This window comes from Bombina bombina, chromosome 1 (genome assembly GCF_027579735.1).
Source record: "Bombina bombina isolate aBomBom1 chromosome 1, aBomBom1.pri, whole genome shotgun sequence".
Lineage (NCBI taxonomy): Eukaryota > Metazoa > Chordata > Amphibia > Anura > Bombinatoridae > Bombina > Bombina bombina.
Genome location: NC_069499.1, coordinates 558,404,974 through 558,417,739, shown reverse-complemented (window position 1 = coordinate 558,417,739; position 12,766 = coordinate 558,404,974). Strand labels below are relative to the sequence as shown.

General features: G+C 38.2%; 1 protein-coding gene across 1 annotated transcript in view; it reads right to left on the bottom strand.

Annotated features, from left to right (window-relative positions):
- The window catches only part of EHHADH (enoyl-CoA hydratase and 3-hydroxyacyl CoA dehydrogenase), a 313,543-nt gene that overhangs the window by 119,864 nt on the left and 180,913 nt on the right, over positions 1-12,766 (bottom strand). The window contains exon 7 of the mRNA XM_053698742.1: positions 6,251-6,589. Coding sequence (XP_053554717.1) covers positions 6,251-6,589 — 339 coding nt within the window. The remainder of the gene's footprint in view (positions 1-6,250; positions 6,590-12,766) is intronic.

Here is a 12,766-nt window from a genome sequence, read left to right as displayed (position 1 = left end):
TCTAACTTTCATCCTAGTCCTCACTGAGAGACTGATATGATTACTTAAAACAACGGTCCCATGTCGAAGAGTACTACCCTACATAAGAGACAAATTAAAATCTGACTCTTCTCTGCCAACCTCCTGGGACGAAAGGCAAAGAATGACTGGGGGATGAGGGGAGTGGAAGGAGTATTTAAGCCTTTGACTGGGGTGTCTTTGCCTCCTCCTGGTGGCCAGGTTCTTATTTCCTAAAAGTGATGAATGCAGCTGTGGACTCTTTCCATTTAAGAAGAAAAATATATTAAAAGAAAACAGGTCTACAAGTGTAGATGCATTACAGCTAGATTATTTTTCATTTTTTTAAAAACATCTTTGCTGTGAATGACTGCACTAGATTTTAGAATCCTTTAGAATTTATATGCTATGTCCTGCTATGTAATTCTAAAACTTCTAAAAATTTTTTTTCTTTTTACAAGTTTCAGATTATCATAAATAGCTGCTCATCAGATCATTAATTCTAGTTATGATCTGTTCCTAGATGTAAGATATTTTTTCATTGCTGAGCATCTTCACATCTCTATGCTAAATCATTTTAAACATTTTGGGCTAGATTACAAGTGGAGCGCTATAGTTCGCGCTAGGAGTGTAAACACGATTGCGGTATTCTTTACGCTCAAATCCATATTACAAGTACAGCCCTATCAAAATTACTGCAAATTTGTTTGTGCGAACTCACAGTAATTTAAGATCCCCATATTTTCTATGGGGATCGTAAATCGCTGATTAGCACTTGTATTACAAGTTGAAAGTAAATGCGTTTGTGCAAGTGCAAACCCATTTACAGATTTTACGCGACTTTAAAGGTCTAGATGAAACAGTTACACTATACTTCATTAATCCCCCCTAAACCGTCATCCCCCACATCACAAACAACCTAAATATACTATTAACCCCTAAATCGCCACCCCCCACAACGCTAAGTATCTAAATAAACTATTACTAAACAAAAAAAGAAAAATTTTTCACAAAAATGTCTTTATTTACTCCCAAAGTTCATCAAACCTGCATTTCTTTTAGCTCATTTGATCCATAAGCCCTGACACCAACACAAAATGAAGCTTATGGTTGTTGCAAGGTTATTACTATTATGATTGTTTGACAAGGACAGGAAATGCTTAAATAGTAGCACCTAGGATCCTTAGGAACTAAAAGATGAGAACTGCTTATTTCAGATAAGGAGTCTCATGTACCTCAGCGTTTTGTAGGATGGATAACCCTCCCAATAATTTTGTCCCTAGAGCCTATAGATATATCAGGTAATCACTGTTACTGCAATAATTACCTGATTGTCAACCAGGGTGTGTGACCCCTGAAAAGAGGGCCTCTCCTTTTTAAAAGACAGTCACTTGCACAATTTTAGTTCTTGTATGGGGATGCAATGGCCAATTCAGAACCCATTTCTATGGCAATTACCTACTACCAAGAAATACTTTTCCCATTTTTAGCTTTCCCATTTGGGTTAACTGTCTACAACAGTTACTGAACTTCTAATTTACCAGAAAGCTAATCTATCAGCAGAAGCTACATTATATGGCCCGGCATGCCAAGATCTAAAACACTTTCGCCTAGATTTAGAGTTCTGCGGCCAAAGGGGTGCGTTAGCTACGCGTGCTTTTTTCTGGCCGCACCTTTTAAATACTGCTGGTATTGAGAGTTCACAGAATGGCTGCGTTAGGCTCCAAAAAAGGAGCGTAAAGCATATTTAACGCAACTTCAACTCTCGATACCAGCGGTGCTTACGGACGTGGCCAGCTTCAAAAACGTGCTCGTGCACGATTCCCCCATAGAAAACAATGGGGCTGTTTGAGCTGAAAAAAAACCTAACACCTGCAAAAAAGCAGCGTTCAGCTCCTAACGCAGCCCCATTGTTTGCTAAGGGGAAACACTTCCTACGTCTGCACCTAACACTCTAACATGTACCCCGAGTCTAAACACCCCTAACCTTACACTTATTAACCCCTATTCTGCCGCCCCCGCTATCGCTGACCCCTGCATATTATTATTAACCCCTAATCTGCCGCTCCGTAAACCGCCGCTACTTACATTATCCCTATGTACCCCTAATCTGCTGCCCCTAACACCGCCGACCCCTATATTATATTTATTAACCCCTATTCTGCCCCCCACAACGTCGCCTCCACCTGCCTACACTTATTAAACCCTAATCTGCCGAGCGGACCGCACCGCTATTATAATAAAGTTATTAACCCCTAATCCGCCTCACTAACCCTATAATAAATAGTATTAACCCCTAATCTGCCCTCCCTAACATCACCGACACCTAACTTCAAACATTAACCCCTAATCTGCCGACTGGAGCTCACCGCTATTCTAATAAATGTATTAACCCCTAAAGCTAAGTCTAACCTTAACACTAACACCCCCCTAAGTTAAATATAATTTGAATCTAACAAAATAAATTAACTCTTATTAAATAAATTATTCCTATTTAAAGCTAAATACTTACCTGTAAAATAAATCCTAATATAGCTACAATATAAATTATAATTATATTATAGCTATTTTAGGATTTATATTTATTTTACAGGTAACTTTGTATTTATTTTAACCAGGTACAATAGCTATTAAATAGTTAAGAACTATTTAATAGCTAAAATAGTTAAAATAATTACAAATTTACCTGTAAAACCTAAGTTACAATTAAACCTAACACTACACTATCAATAAATAAATTAAATAAAATACCTACAATTAAACCGAACACTACACTATCAATAAATTAATTAAATACAATATCTACAAATAAATACAATGAAATAAACTAACTAAAGTACAAAAAATAAAAAAGAACTAAGTTACAAAAAATAAAAAAATATTTACAAACATCAGAAAAATATTACAACAATTTTAAACTAATTACACCTACTCTAAGCCCCCTAATAAAATAACAAAGACCCCCAAAATAAAAAAATGCCCTACCCTATTCTAAATTACAAAAGTTCAAAGTTCTTTTACCTTACCAGCCCTGAACAGGGCCCTTTGCGGGGCATGCCCCAAAGAATTCAGCTCTTTTGCCTGTAAAAAAACACATACAATACCCCCCCCCCCAACATTACAACCCACCACCCACATACCCCTAATCTAACCCAAACCCCCCTTAAATAAACCTAACACTAAGCCCCTGAAGATCTTCCTACCTTATCTTCACCATACCAGGTTCACCGATCGATCCAGAAGAGCTCCTCCAATGTCTTGATCCAAGCCCAAGCGGGGGGCTGAAGATGTCCATGATCCGGCTGAAGTCTTCATCCAAGCGGGAGCTGAAGAGGTCCATGATCCGGCTGAAGTCTTCATCCAAGCGGGAGCTGAAGAGGTCCATGATCCGGCTGAAGTCTTCTATCAACGGCATCTTCAATCTTCTTTCTTCCGGATCCATGTTCATCCCGCCGACGTGGAACATCCATCTTCAGCGACGACTTCCCGACGAATGAAGGTTCCTTTAAGGGACGTCATCCAAGATGGCGTCCCTCGAATTCCGATCGGAATTAAGGTAGGAAAATTCTGATTGGCTGATGGAATCAGCCAATCAGAATCAAGTTCAATATGATTGGCTGATTCAATCAGCCAATCAGATTGAGCTCGCATTCTATTGGCTGTTCCGATCAGCCAATAGAATGCGAGCTCAATCTGATTGGCTGATCGGATCAGCCAATCGGATTGAACTTGATTCTGATTGGCTGATTCCATCAGCCAATCAGAATTTTCCTACCTTAATTCCGATCGGAATTCGAGGGACGCCATCTTGGATGACGTCCCTTAAAGGAACCGTCATTCGTCGGGAAGTCGTCGCTGAAGATGGATGTTCCGCGTCGGCGGGATGAACATGGACCCGGAAGAAAGAAGATTGAAGATGCCGTTGATAGAAGACTTCAGCCGGATCATGGACCTCTTCAGCTCCCGCTTGGATGAAGACTTCAGCCGGATCATGGACCTCTTCAGCTCCCGCTTGGATGAAGACTTCAGCCGGATCATGGACATCTTCAGCCCCCCGCTTGGGCTTGGATCAAGACATCGGAGGAGCTCTTCTGGATCGATCGGTGAACCTGGTATGGTGAAGATAAGGTAGGAAGATCTTCAGGGGCTTAGTGTTAGGTTTATTTAAGGGAGGTTTGGGTTAGATTAGGGGTATGTGGGTGGTGGGTTGTAATGTTGGGGGGGGGTATTGTATGTGTTTTTTTTACAGGCAAAAGAGCTGAATTCTTTGGGGCATGCCCCGCAAAGGACCCTGTTCAGGGCTGGTAAGGTAAAAGAGCTTTGAACTTTTGTAATTTAGAATAGGGTAGGGCATTTTTTTATTTTGGGGGTCTTTGTTATTTTATTAGGGGGCTTAGAGTAGGTGTAATTAGTTTAAAATTGTTGTAATATTTTTCTGATGTTTGTAAATATTTTTTTATTTTTTGTAACTTAGTTCTTTTTTTATTTTTTGTACTTTAGTTAGTTTATTTCATTGTATTTATTTGTAGATATTGTATTTAATTAATTTATTGATAGTGTAGTGTTAGGTTTAATTGTAGATAATTGTAGGTATTGTATTTAATTTATTTATTGATAGTGTAGTGTTAGGTTTAATTGTAGGTAATTGTAGGTATTTTATTTAATTTATTGATAGTGTAGTGTTAGGTTTAATTGTAACTTAGGTTAGGATTTATTTTACAGGTAATTTTGTAATTATTTTAACTATTTTAGCTATTAAATAGTTCTTAACTATTTAATAGCTATTGTACCTGGTTAAAATAAATACAAAGTTACCTGTAAAATAAATATAAATCCTAAAATATCTATAATATAATTATAATTTATATTGTAGGTATATTAGGGTTTATTTTACAGGTAGGTATTTAGCTTTAAATAGGAATAATTTATTTAATAAGAGTTAATTTATTTCGTTAGATTTAAATTATATTTAACTTAGGGGGGTGTTAGGGTTAGACTTAGCTTTAGGGGTTAATCCATTTATCACAGTAGCGGCGAGATTCGGTCGGCAGATTAGGGGTTAATAATTGAAGTTAGGTGTCGGCGATGTTAGGGAGGGCAGATTAGGGGTTAATACTATTTATTATAGGGTTATTGAGGCGGGAGTGAGGCGCATTAGGGGTTAATAACTTTATTATAGTAGCGGTGAGATCCGCTCGGCAGATTAGGGGTTAATAAGTGTAGGCAGGTGGAGGCGACGTTGAGGGGGGCAGATTAGGGGCTAATAAATATAATATAGGGGTCGGCGGTGTTAGGGGCAGCAGATTAGGGGTACATAAGGATAACGTAGGTGGCGGTCGGCAGATTAGGTGTTAATTATTGTAGGTAGCTGGCGGCGACGTTGTGGGGGGCAGGTTAGGGGTTAATAAATATAATATAGGGGTCGGCGGTGTTAGGGGCAGCAGATTAGGGGTACATAAGTATAACGTAGGTGGCGGTCGGCAGATTAGGGGTTAAAAAAATTGAATCGAGTGGCGGCGATGTGGGGGGACCTCGGTTTAGGGGTACATAGGTAGTTTATGGGTGTTAGTGTACTTTAGAGCACAGTAGTTAAGAGCTTTATAAACCAGCGTTAGCCCAGAAAGCTCTTAACTACTGACTTTTTTCTGCGGCTGGAGTTTTGTCGTTAGATTTCTAACGCTCACTTCAGCCACGACTCTAAATACCGGAGTTAGAAAGATCCCATTGAAAAGATAGGATACGCAATTGACGTAAGGGGATCTGCAGTATGGAAAAGTCGCGGCTGCAAAGTGAGCGTTAGACCCATTCCTGACTGACTCCAAATACCGGCGGTAGCCTAAAACCAGCGTTAGGAGCCTCTAACGCTGGTTTTGACGGCTACCGCCAAACTCTAAATCTAGGCCTTTGAGTTTTTAAAAATAGGATAGATTTACTGATAATCGCTACAATAGCTATTACTGCAAATAATTCTAAAACACAAATTGGGGGTGCTGTATTAAATAATTAAGATATTAATTTAAACAACATATATCTAGATGCACATATGCACAGCCTTTTGTGTTTGCATTTTCTCATTCTATCAATAAGATATAAGCTCCTTGGGACAGTATAGTCTTTTTATACAGTTCTTATATTTTGGATTTTATCAATATTTTGATTTTAGTATATTATCTTTGCATCGTACTATATTTGTTCTATACTACATAAATAAACAAATGCATGTAATACATATGTGATTAAGGATCCCACCTACCTATCACTGCTGCTGAATGGATGGATTTGGGCGACACATTGTCCCATCTCCCTGAGGGAAGCGACCATTTGCCAACATTCCTCTCTGAGAAGAAGGCGTATTGCTGAGCTTGAGGTTGGCCTGTGGACCAGAGTGAGGCAAACAGTTCGTGTTCCTTCTCAATACCTCTCTGGAAAGGTAGTTGTACAGAGGCTCTTACAGCTTCAACACAGGCAAGGGGTGCTTGGGCTCCCCGAAACTGTCGCCTTGCCTTATCCAAAGCAGTATCAAAAAAAGCGTTGACATTGGGAGGTGAACGGACAGGTATGGTGCTTAATCTGCGTGAGTCCAGTGGCTGTCCTGAGAAGAGAAACAATTAATAATATACTTACAGTAATGTACAGATTCTCAAATTTTAATTAAAAGGTATACCCCGCTCATACAGCGGGTTAGGGAACGGAGCTCCGCTGTAAAGTGAAAACTGCCTTAAAGTGAAACAAGGCAATTTAAGCTTTCTTTTCACTTGCCAGTGTGTTTAAAGACTTGAAAACATGTTTGAACTAACATATATTAGGGGTGCAATAGTGTTACGTTTAGTTTAAAGGGACAGTCAAGTCAAAAAAAAACTTTCATGATTTAAATAGGGAATGTAATTTTAAACAACTTTCCAATTTACGTTCATCACCAATTTTGCTTTGTTCTCTTGGTATTCTTAGTTGAAAGCTAAACCTAGGAGGTTCATATGCTAATTTCTTAGACCTTGAAGACTGCCTCTAATCTGAATGCATTTTGACCACTAGAGGGCATTAGTTCATGTGTTTCGTATAGATAACATTGAGCTCATGCACGTGAAGTTACAGAGGAGTGAGCACTGATTGGCTAAAATGCAAGTCTGTCAAAAGAACTGAATATAAGTGGGCAGTTTGCAGAGGCTTAGATACAAGGTAATTACAGAGGTAAAAAGTGTATTTCTATAAAAGTGTTGGTCATGCAAAACTGGGGAATGGGTAATAAAGGGATTATCTAGCTTTTTAAACAACAGAAATTCTGGTGTTGACTGTCCCTTAACACTAGGACAGCACAGAATTAAATTAATATTCAATAAATACTGTACCTGTAAAATAGTGACAATTATTGTAGTACAATTTGTCAGACTATAGCACTGAGACACAAATTGCACTGTAATGCTGTAAACAGAGTGATCTAAGCATAACAAAAACATAAATTATGTTCCCCAAGTACTGTAGCCACTTCTGAGAATGTGATAAGTGGCATTATAGCTGTTTTTTAAGGAACGACAAAGGTGAGTGACAAAAAAGTATCCCCATAGACTTTAATGGGAATTTTTTTTTAAAATATTGCAACACAAATTGCGAGGTTTCAAATAGAAAGTACAGAAGCAGGTTCTGAGAGTGAGATTACACAGGAGTGTAACTGTTTTCTATGAAATGAGAAGTGTGATTTAAAAAACAGAATGTTCATAGACGTTAATGGAATGTAGAATTAAAGGTTATTTTATATACAAAATAAAAACATTAAAATTATTGGATGAAAACAAGGATTTTCTTTAATCTTCTCCCACATCCATGTTTCATTCTTAAAGGGATAGTCAAGTCCAAAAAAAACTTTTATGATTCAGATAGGGCATGTAATTTAAAACAACTTTCCAATTTACTTTTATCACCAATTTTGCTTTGTTCTCTTGGTATTCTTAGTTGAAAGCTAAACCTAGGGGGTTCATATGCCAATTTCTTAGATCTCGAAAGCCGCCTCTAATCTAAATGCATTTTGACAGTTTTTCACCACTATAGGGCGTTAGTTCATGTGTTTCATATAGATAACATTGAGCTCATGCACGTGAATTTATCGAGGAGTGAGTACTGATTGGCTAAAATGCAAGTGTGTCAAAAGAACTGAAATAAGGGGGCAGTCTGCAGAGGCTTAGATACAAGGTAATCACAGAGGTAAAACATGTATTATTATAACTGTGTTGGTTATGCTAAACTGGGGAATGGGTAATTAAAGTTAAAGTCAATCCTAGCGTTTTACAAACGCTAGGATTGACTATTGAAACAAATAAAGGGCACTTTCATTCATAAAGTATAAGATACTTCATGTAGAAAGCTCCTTTATTTGTTTCAACCGATCGCCGTTCTTAGCTGCTACGGGAGCCCACAGCTAGAAATTTTTTTTGCCAAGAGGTGATGTTTTCACCTCTTAGCCAATAGCTGTGCGGTAAATCCGGCTTGGCACTCAAAGGAGCCGGATTTACCGCACGGCTATTGGCTAAGAGGTGAAAACGTTACCACTTAGCAAAAAAAACAAATTTAGCCGTAGGCTGCTGTAGCAGCTAAGAATGGCGATCGATTGAAACAAATAAAGGAGCTTTCTACATGAAGTATCATTTACTTCATGAATGAAAGTGCCCTTTATTTGTTTCAATAGTCAATCCTAGCATTTGTAAAACGCTAGGATTGACTTTCACTTTAAGGAATTATCTATCTTTTAAAATAACAAAAAGTCTGGTGTTGACTGTCCCGTTAAACCCCTTAAACTTTTTGATGTAGCTACTACGTCACAGGTTATTTTGCCTAACTTTCCCTATTGACATAGTAGCTATATCTAACCTTTTGCCTCATGCTGTGGTCCTGGCTGTCAGCTCAGACAGCTAAGACCTCAGTCAGAGAAAGAAGTCATCTGCCTTCATATGGTAAGAGAGCGCTGATCGTGCTCCTGTTACCATATGAAGGTAGATATCCGATGCAAACAGTGACACTCTGCGTCACTGTTTGCATCGGCTTGCGGTGCTGCCGTGGGAGGGATGGAAGGAGGCAGGAAGGTGGGTGGCACATAACGGGAGAAGGGAGGGATTGCGACACTACATAAAAAAAAAATTTGGTAAGGGAGGGGGAGGGAGGGATGGGCTGCTACACTACAGAAATGGGTGAGGGAGGGGGGATTGCTACACTACCAGGGATCGCTACACGACAGAATATATATATATATATATATATATATATATATATATATATATATATATATATATATGTTCAAGAAAGGTGCACTCTCACAAATTGTCAACAAAGTAAATATGAATCGGCACTCTGGACTTGATATAAGGTGAATAATCTTTTAAATTAACGTAATGATTCACCTTATATCAAGTCCAGAGAGGCACACACACGCACACATATATATATATATATATATATATATATATATATGATATGCACTTCCGTTTGTTGGATTAACGCCGTCAGCCCCGGTCACAGTCAACATCTTTATGGATTTTTTTTAACCCAACTACGGTTAGCCATGTATATGTATGTATCTCAATGTTAAAGCCCTTTGCAGCCTTTTTTTTCTTCTAATACCTGAGACCTCATATCTTTGAGCACTTATAACTTTTTTGTGGTATATTTTTTTTAAATAATTGCTCAAGCGGTCACATTCACTTTCAACTTTTAATACAAGCGAAAAACCCAATGAGCTCAAACAGCTGCGATAAACCCCTGATCGTTTGCACGTAACTATTAGCGATCCACTCACAATCTAGTCCTATGTCAGCAGACTATTATTTCAACCATAACGCCCTCCTAGTCAAAACTGCCAGTGCCATATTATTAGCATTGATCTTAATAGCATCAACAACAGCAACACAAATTAAAGCATTATGGACAATAAAGTCAAAATTAAACATTCACAATTCAGATAGAGCATATCATTTAAACAACTTTTCATTTCGCTTAAATAACCAAATTTGGTTTGTTCTCACGGTATACAGTACTTTGTTGAAGAGTAAACCTAGGAAGAGCTTAGGAGTGTGCACGCACCTTTAGCAGTCTATGGCAGCAGTGTGCAACGATGTCATAACATTGCTATAAACACTGTTGCATAAACTGCTGCCATTTGGCACATGCATGCTCTTCACCAAGGATTACTCTTTTTTAAAAGGATACCAAGAGAACTAAGCACAATTGGCAATATAATAATACAATAATTGGAAAGTTTTGCATAATGTCACACTCTATCCATTCCTTTGAAGTTTAATGTTGAATGTACTGTCCCTTTATATACACTATACCCTGATGAGTACACTGCTCTGCATAAATATGAGGAGTACGTATATTCAGATGAATAAGCTGTGCAGTATAATGACTTAATATCTATACACTAGTAGTGAACAGGCTGCACAGTATAATGATGTCAGTATCTATAAACTAGTCAGTATGCTGTGCAGTGTAATGATGAGAAGTATCTATACGCAGATAATGGACACACCTCTATCTATAAACTGGCGGCTATGCCCCCCCAGCACTTGGGCAAAAGTGACACGGCATCTGCTGCACCATTGATAGTTCTGCTCCTGAATGGTCTCTCGCCTCATATGACCTCTTTGGTATAAGTAAAATTAGCTACACAACTGCTCTCACCTCACATGGCTTTCTCTTAGCATAAGTAAAACAAAATGTATGCTTAAGATAAGAGTCTATAGGAATTCCATAACATGTGGGATATACTTCCTGCCACTAGGAGGCTGAGAGCCCACAAGAGATTTAATACCTTCTCCTCCCTCCTCAGTTTAGAGGTAAGCATAAATTTTGGTTTGCTTTCGTATGATAAGAGTCCACAGAAATTCCATAACATGTGGGATTTAATACTCAAGCTGAGAGTCCATGTTAAGGAAAGGGAGGTTCAGAATAGGCCCGAAGGAGTTTCCTGCCAAAAATAGTTTCTCAAAAAAAGCAAAAACAGAAAATCTTTAAGGAATCTGTGCAGAAGAAACGTTGCAGAGTTACAAATATGCTCCAATTAATGCATAATGTATGGATGAGTTGAGCTATGCCTAGGAGGAGACTTCCTTGCCACCAAGAAGTTCTGAAAAACACTTGATTGACCAAAAAGCTAGGGCTACCAGTAGCCTTCTTGTCTGTATGGTAAACTGAACTTTGTTTGAAATCCTTAGATAAAGGAATATATTTAACACTGTAGAAGATTCAGAGAAGGTATAAAAATTATTTTTCAAATTTTTCAGGAGGAACCATTTTAGAGAAAAAAAAAAACATACTGGAAAAGAACAGTCTTATCTTTATGAAAACCCAGAAAAAAATGGAGATTCACAGGAAAGCAGAGAATATGGAAATTATTCTAGTTGAGATAAAAATAATAGAAGGAACCTCCAAAATATAAAAAACTATGCTGAACATAGGTTCAAGGGAGGTCCTTGGAGAACAGATGAACTAAATACAATTTCATGGAGGAGGAATAGGTCTAACAACTGGCCTAATTTGCTCCAAATCTTGAACAAAGATATAAACTGTAGAAAGACTGGCTAAACTCTTATGTAAAAGAACTGAAAAAACAGCAACAAATTTGGCACTTCAAGTAACTAACTGACAATTCTTTGCCAAGACCACCTAGCAGAGACTGAAGCATCTAACAGATCCTAAAGAAATGCCATGAAAAACCTCCAAAGAGCACCACTCAAAGAAAAAACTTCCAAACTTGTGGAAAATTCTTTGGAAAACTGGTTTCATAGTTCCAGAGATATAACCCAATCCGAGAAAACTCTACGTCTCAGAATTCAATCTTCACGCCATTCAATTTAGAGATTTTTACAGCCTACTTGGGTATTGAACCCAGAACTGTTGTCTTGAATTGCAGTGTGTCGCCCCTGAGACACAAGTTAGCCTAAACAAATTAAGGCGGCAACTGGCCATCTTAACCAGGTCAGTATACCCTGATCAGATCCAAGCTGGAGCTATCAGGATTAGTTAAGCAGACTCCTGATCTGAGCAAAAATTATTGGAAGAAAACCAAATAAAAGAAAAACAGATGAGTTGAACAAGAAATTCCATGGGCTTTCTAAGGCATTTATCAATTGTGCCTTTAGGTCCCTGAATCTGGCACAGTACCTGGAAGGTTGCAGTTCAAGTGGAAAAACATCTGAATACATCCGGCAGACTGCTGATAAATCCACTTCCCAGCTGGAAAGAGAACGTCTGAAAGAAAACATTGAATCTGCTTAACCCCAAAAAAAAATTAGAATACCTCTAGCATAGCCAGGTGTCTGAGTCTGTTCATAATGATAATTTATTTCTTTAGGAGGAGCCATGACTGAAGATTCGGAGCTCCAAGAAGATAATCGAAACCTTGCCTCCATGGGAGTCCAAACTCCTAGTGCTCCTTGTGACTCCCAGTCAGCACTCCAATCCAGAAAACCGACAGCTCTATTGAGAAGCTTACCTTAAGTGATTGATAATTCGATTTAACCAAAGTAGGTTTTGCATAAAAAAGGAGATGTTATACATTTATAAAAGGACTAGCTAAAAAAGTGAGGAAAAACTAAATGTATGCTTACCTGATAAATTATTATTTTTTTCGGAATAATGATGGTCCCCAGTCCTCTATAACATATGGGATATATTTCCCACCACTAGGAGGAGGTCAATAACCCATACAAGATTTTTAATAACCTCCCATCTCTCTCTTAGTTTCACGTATAGCTGAGTAGAGAATAAGAAAAGAAAAGTAGGA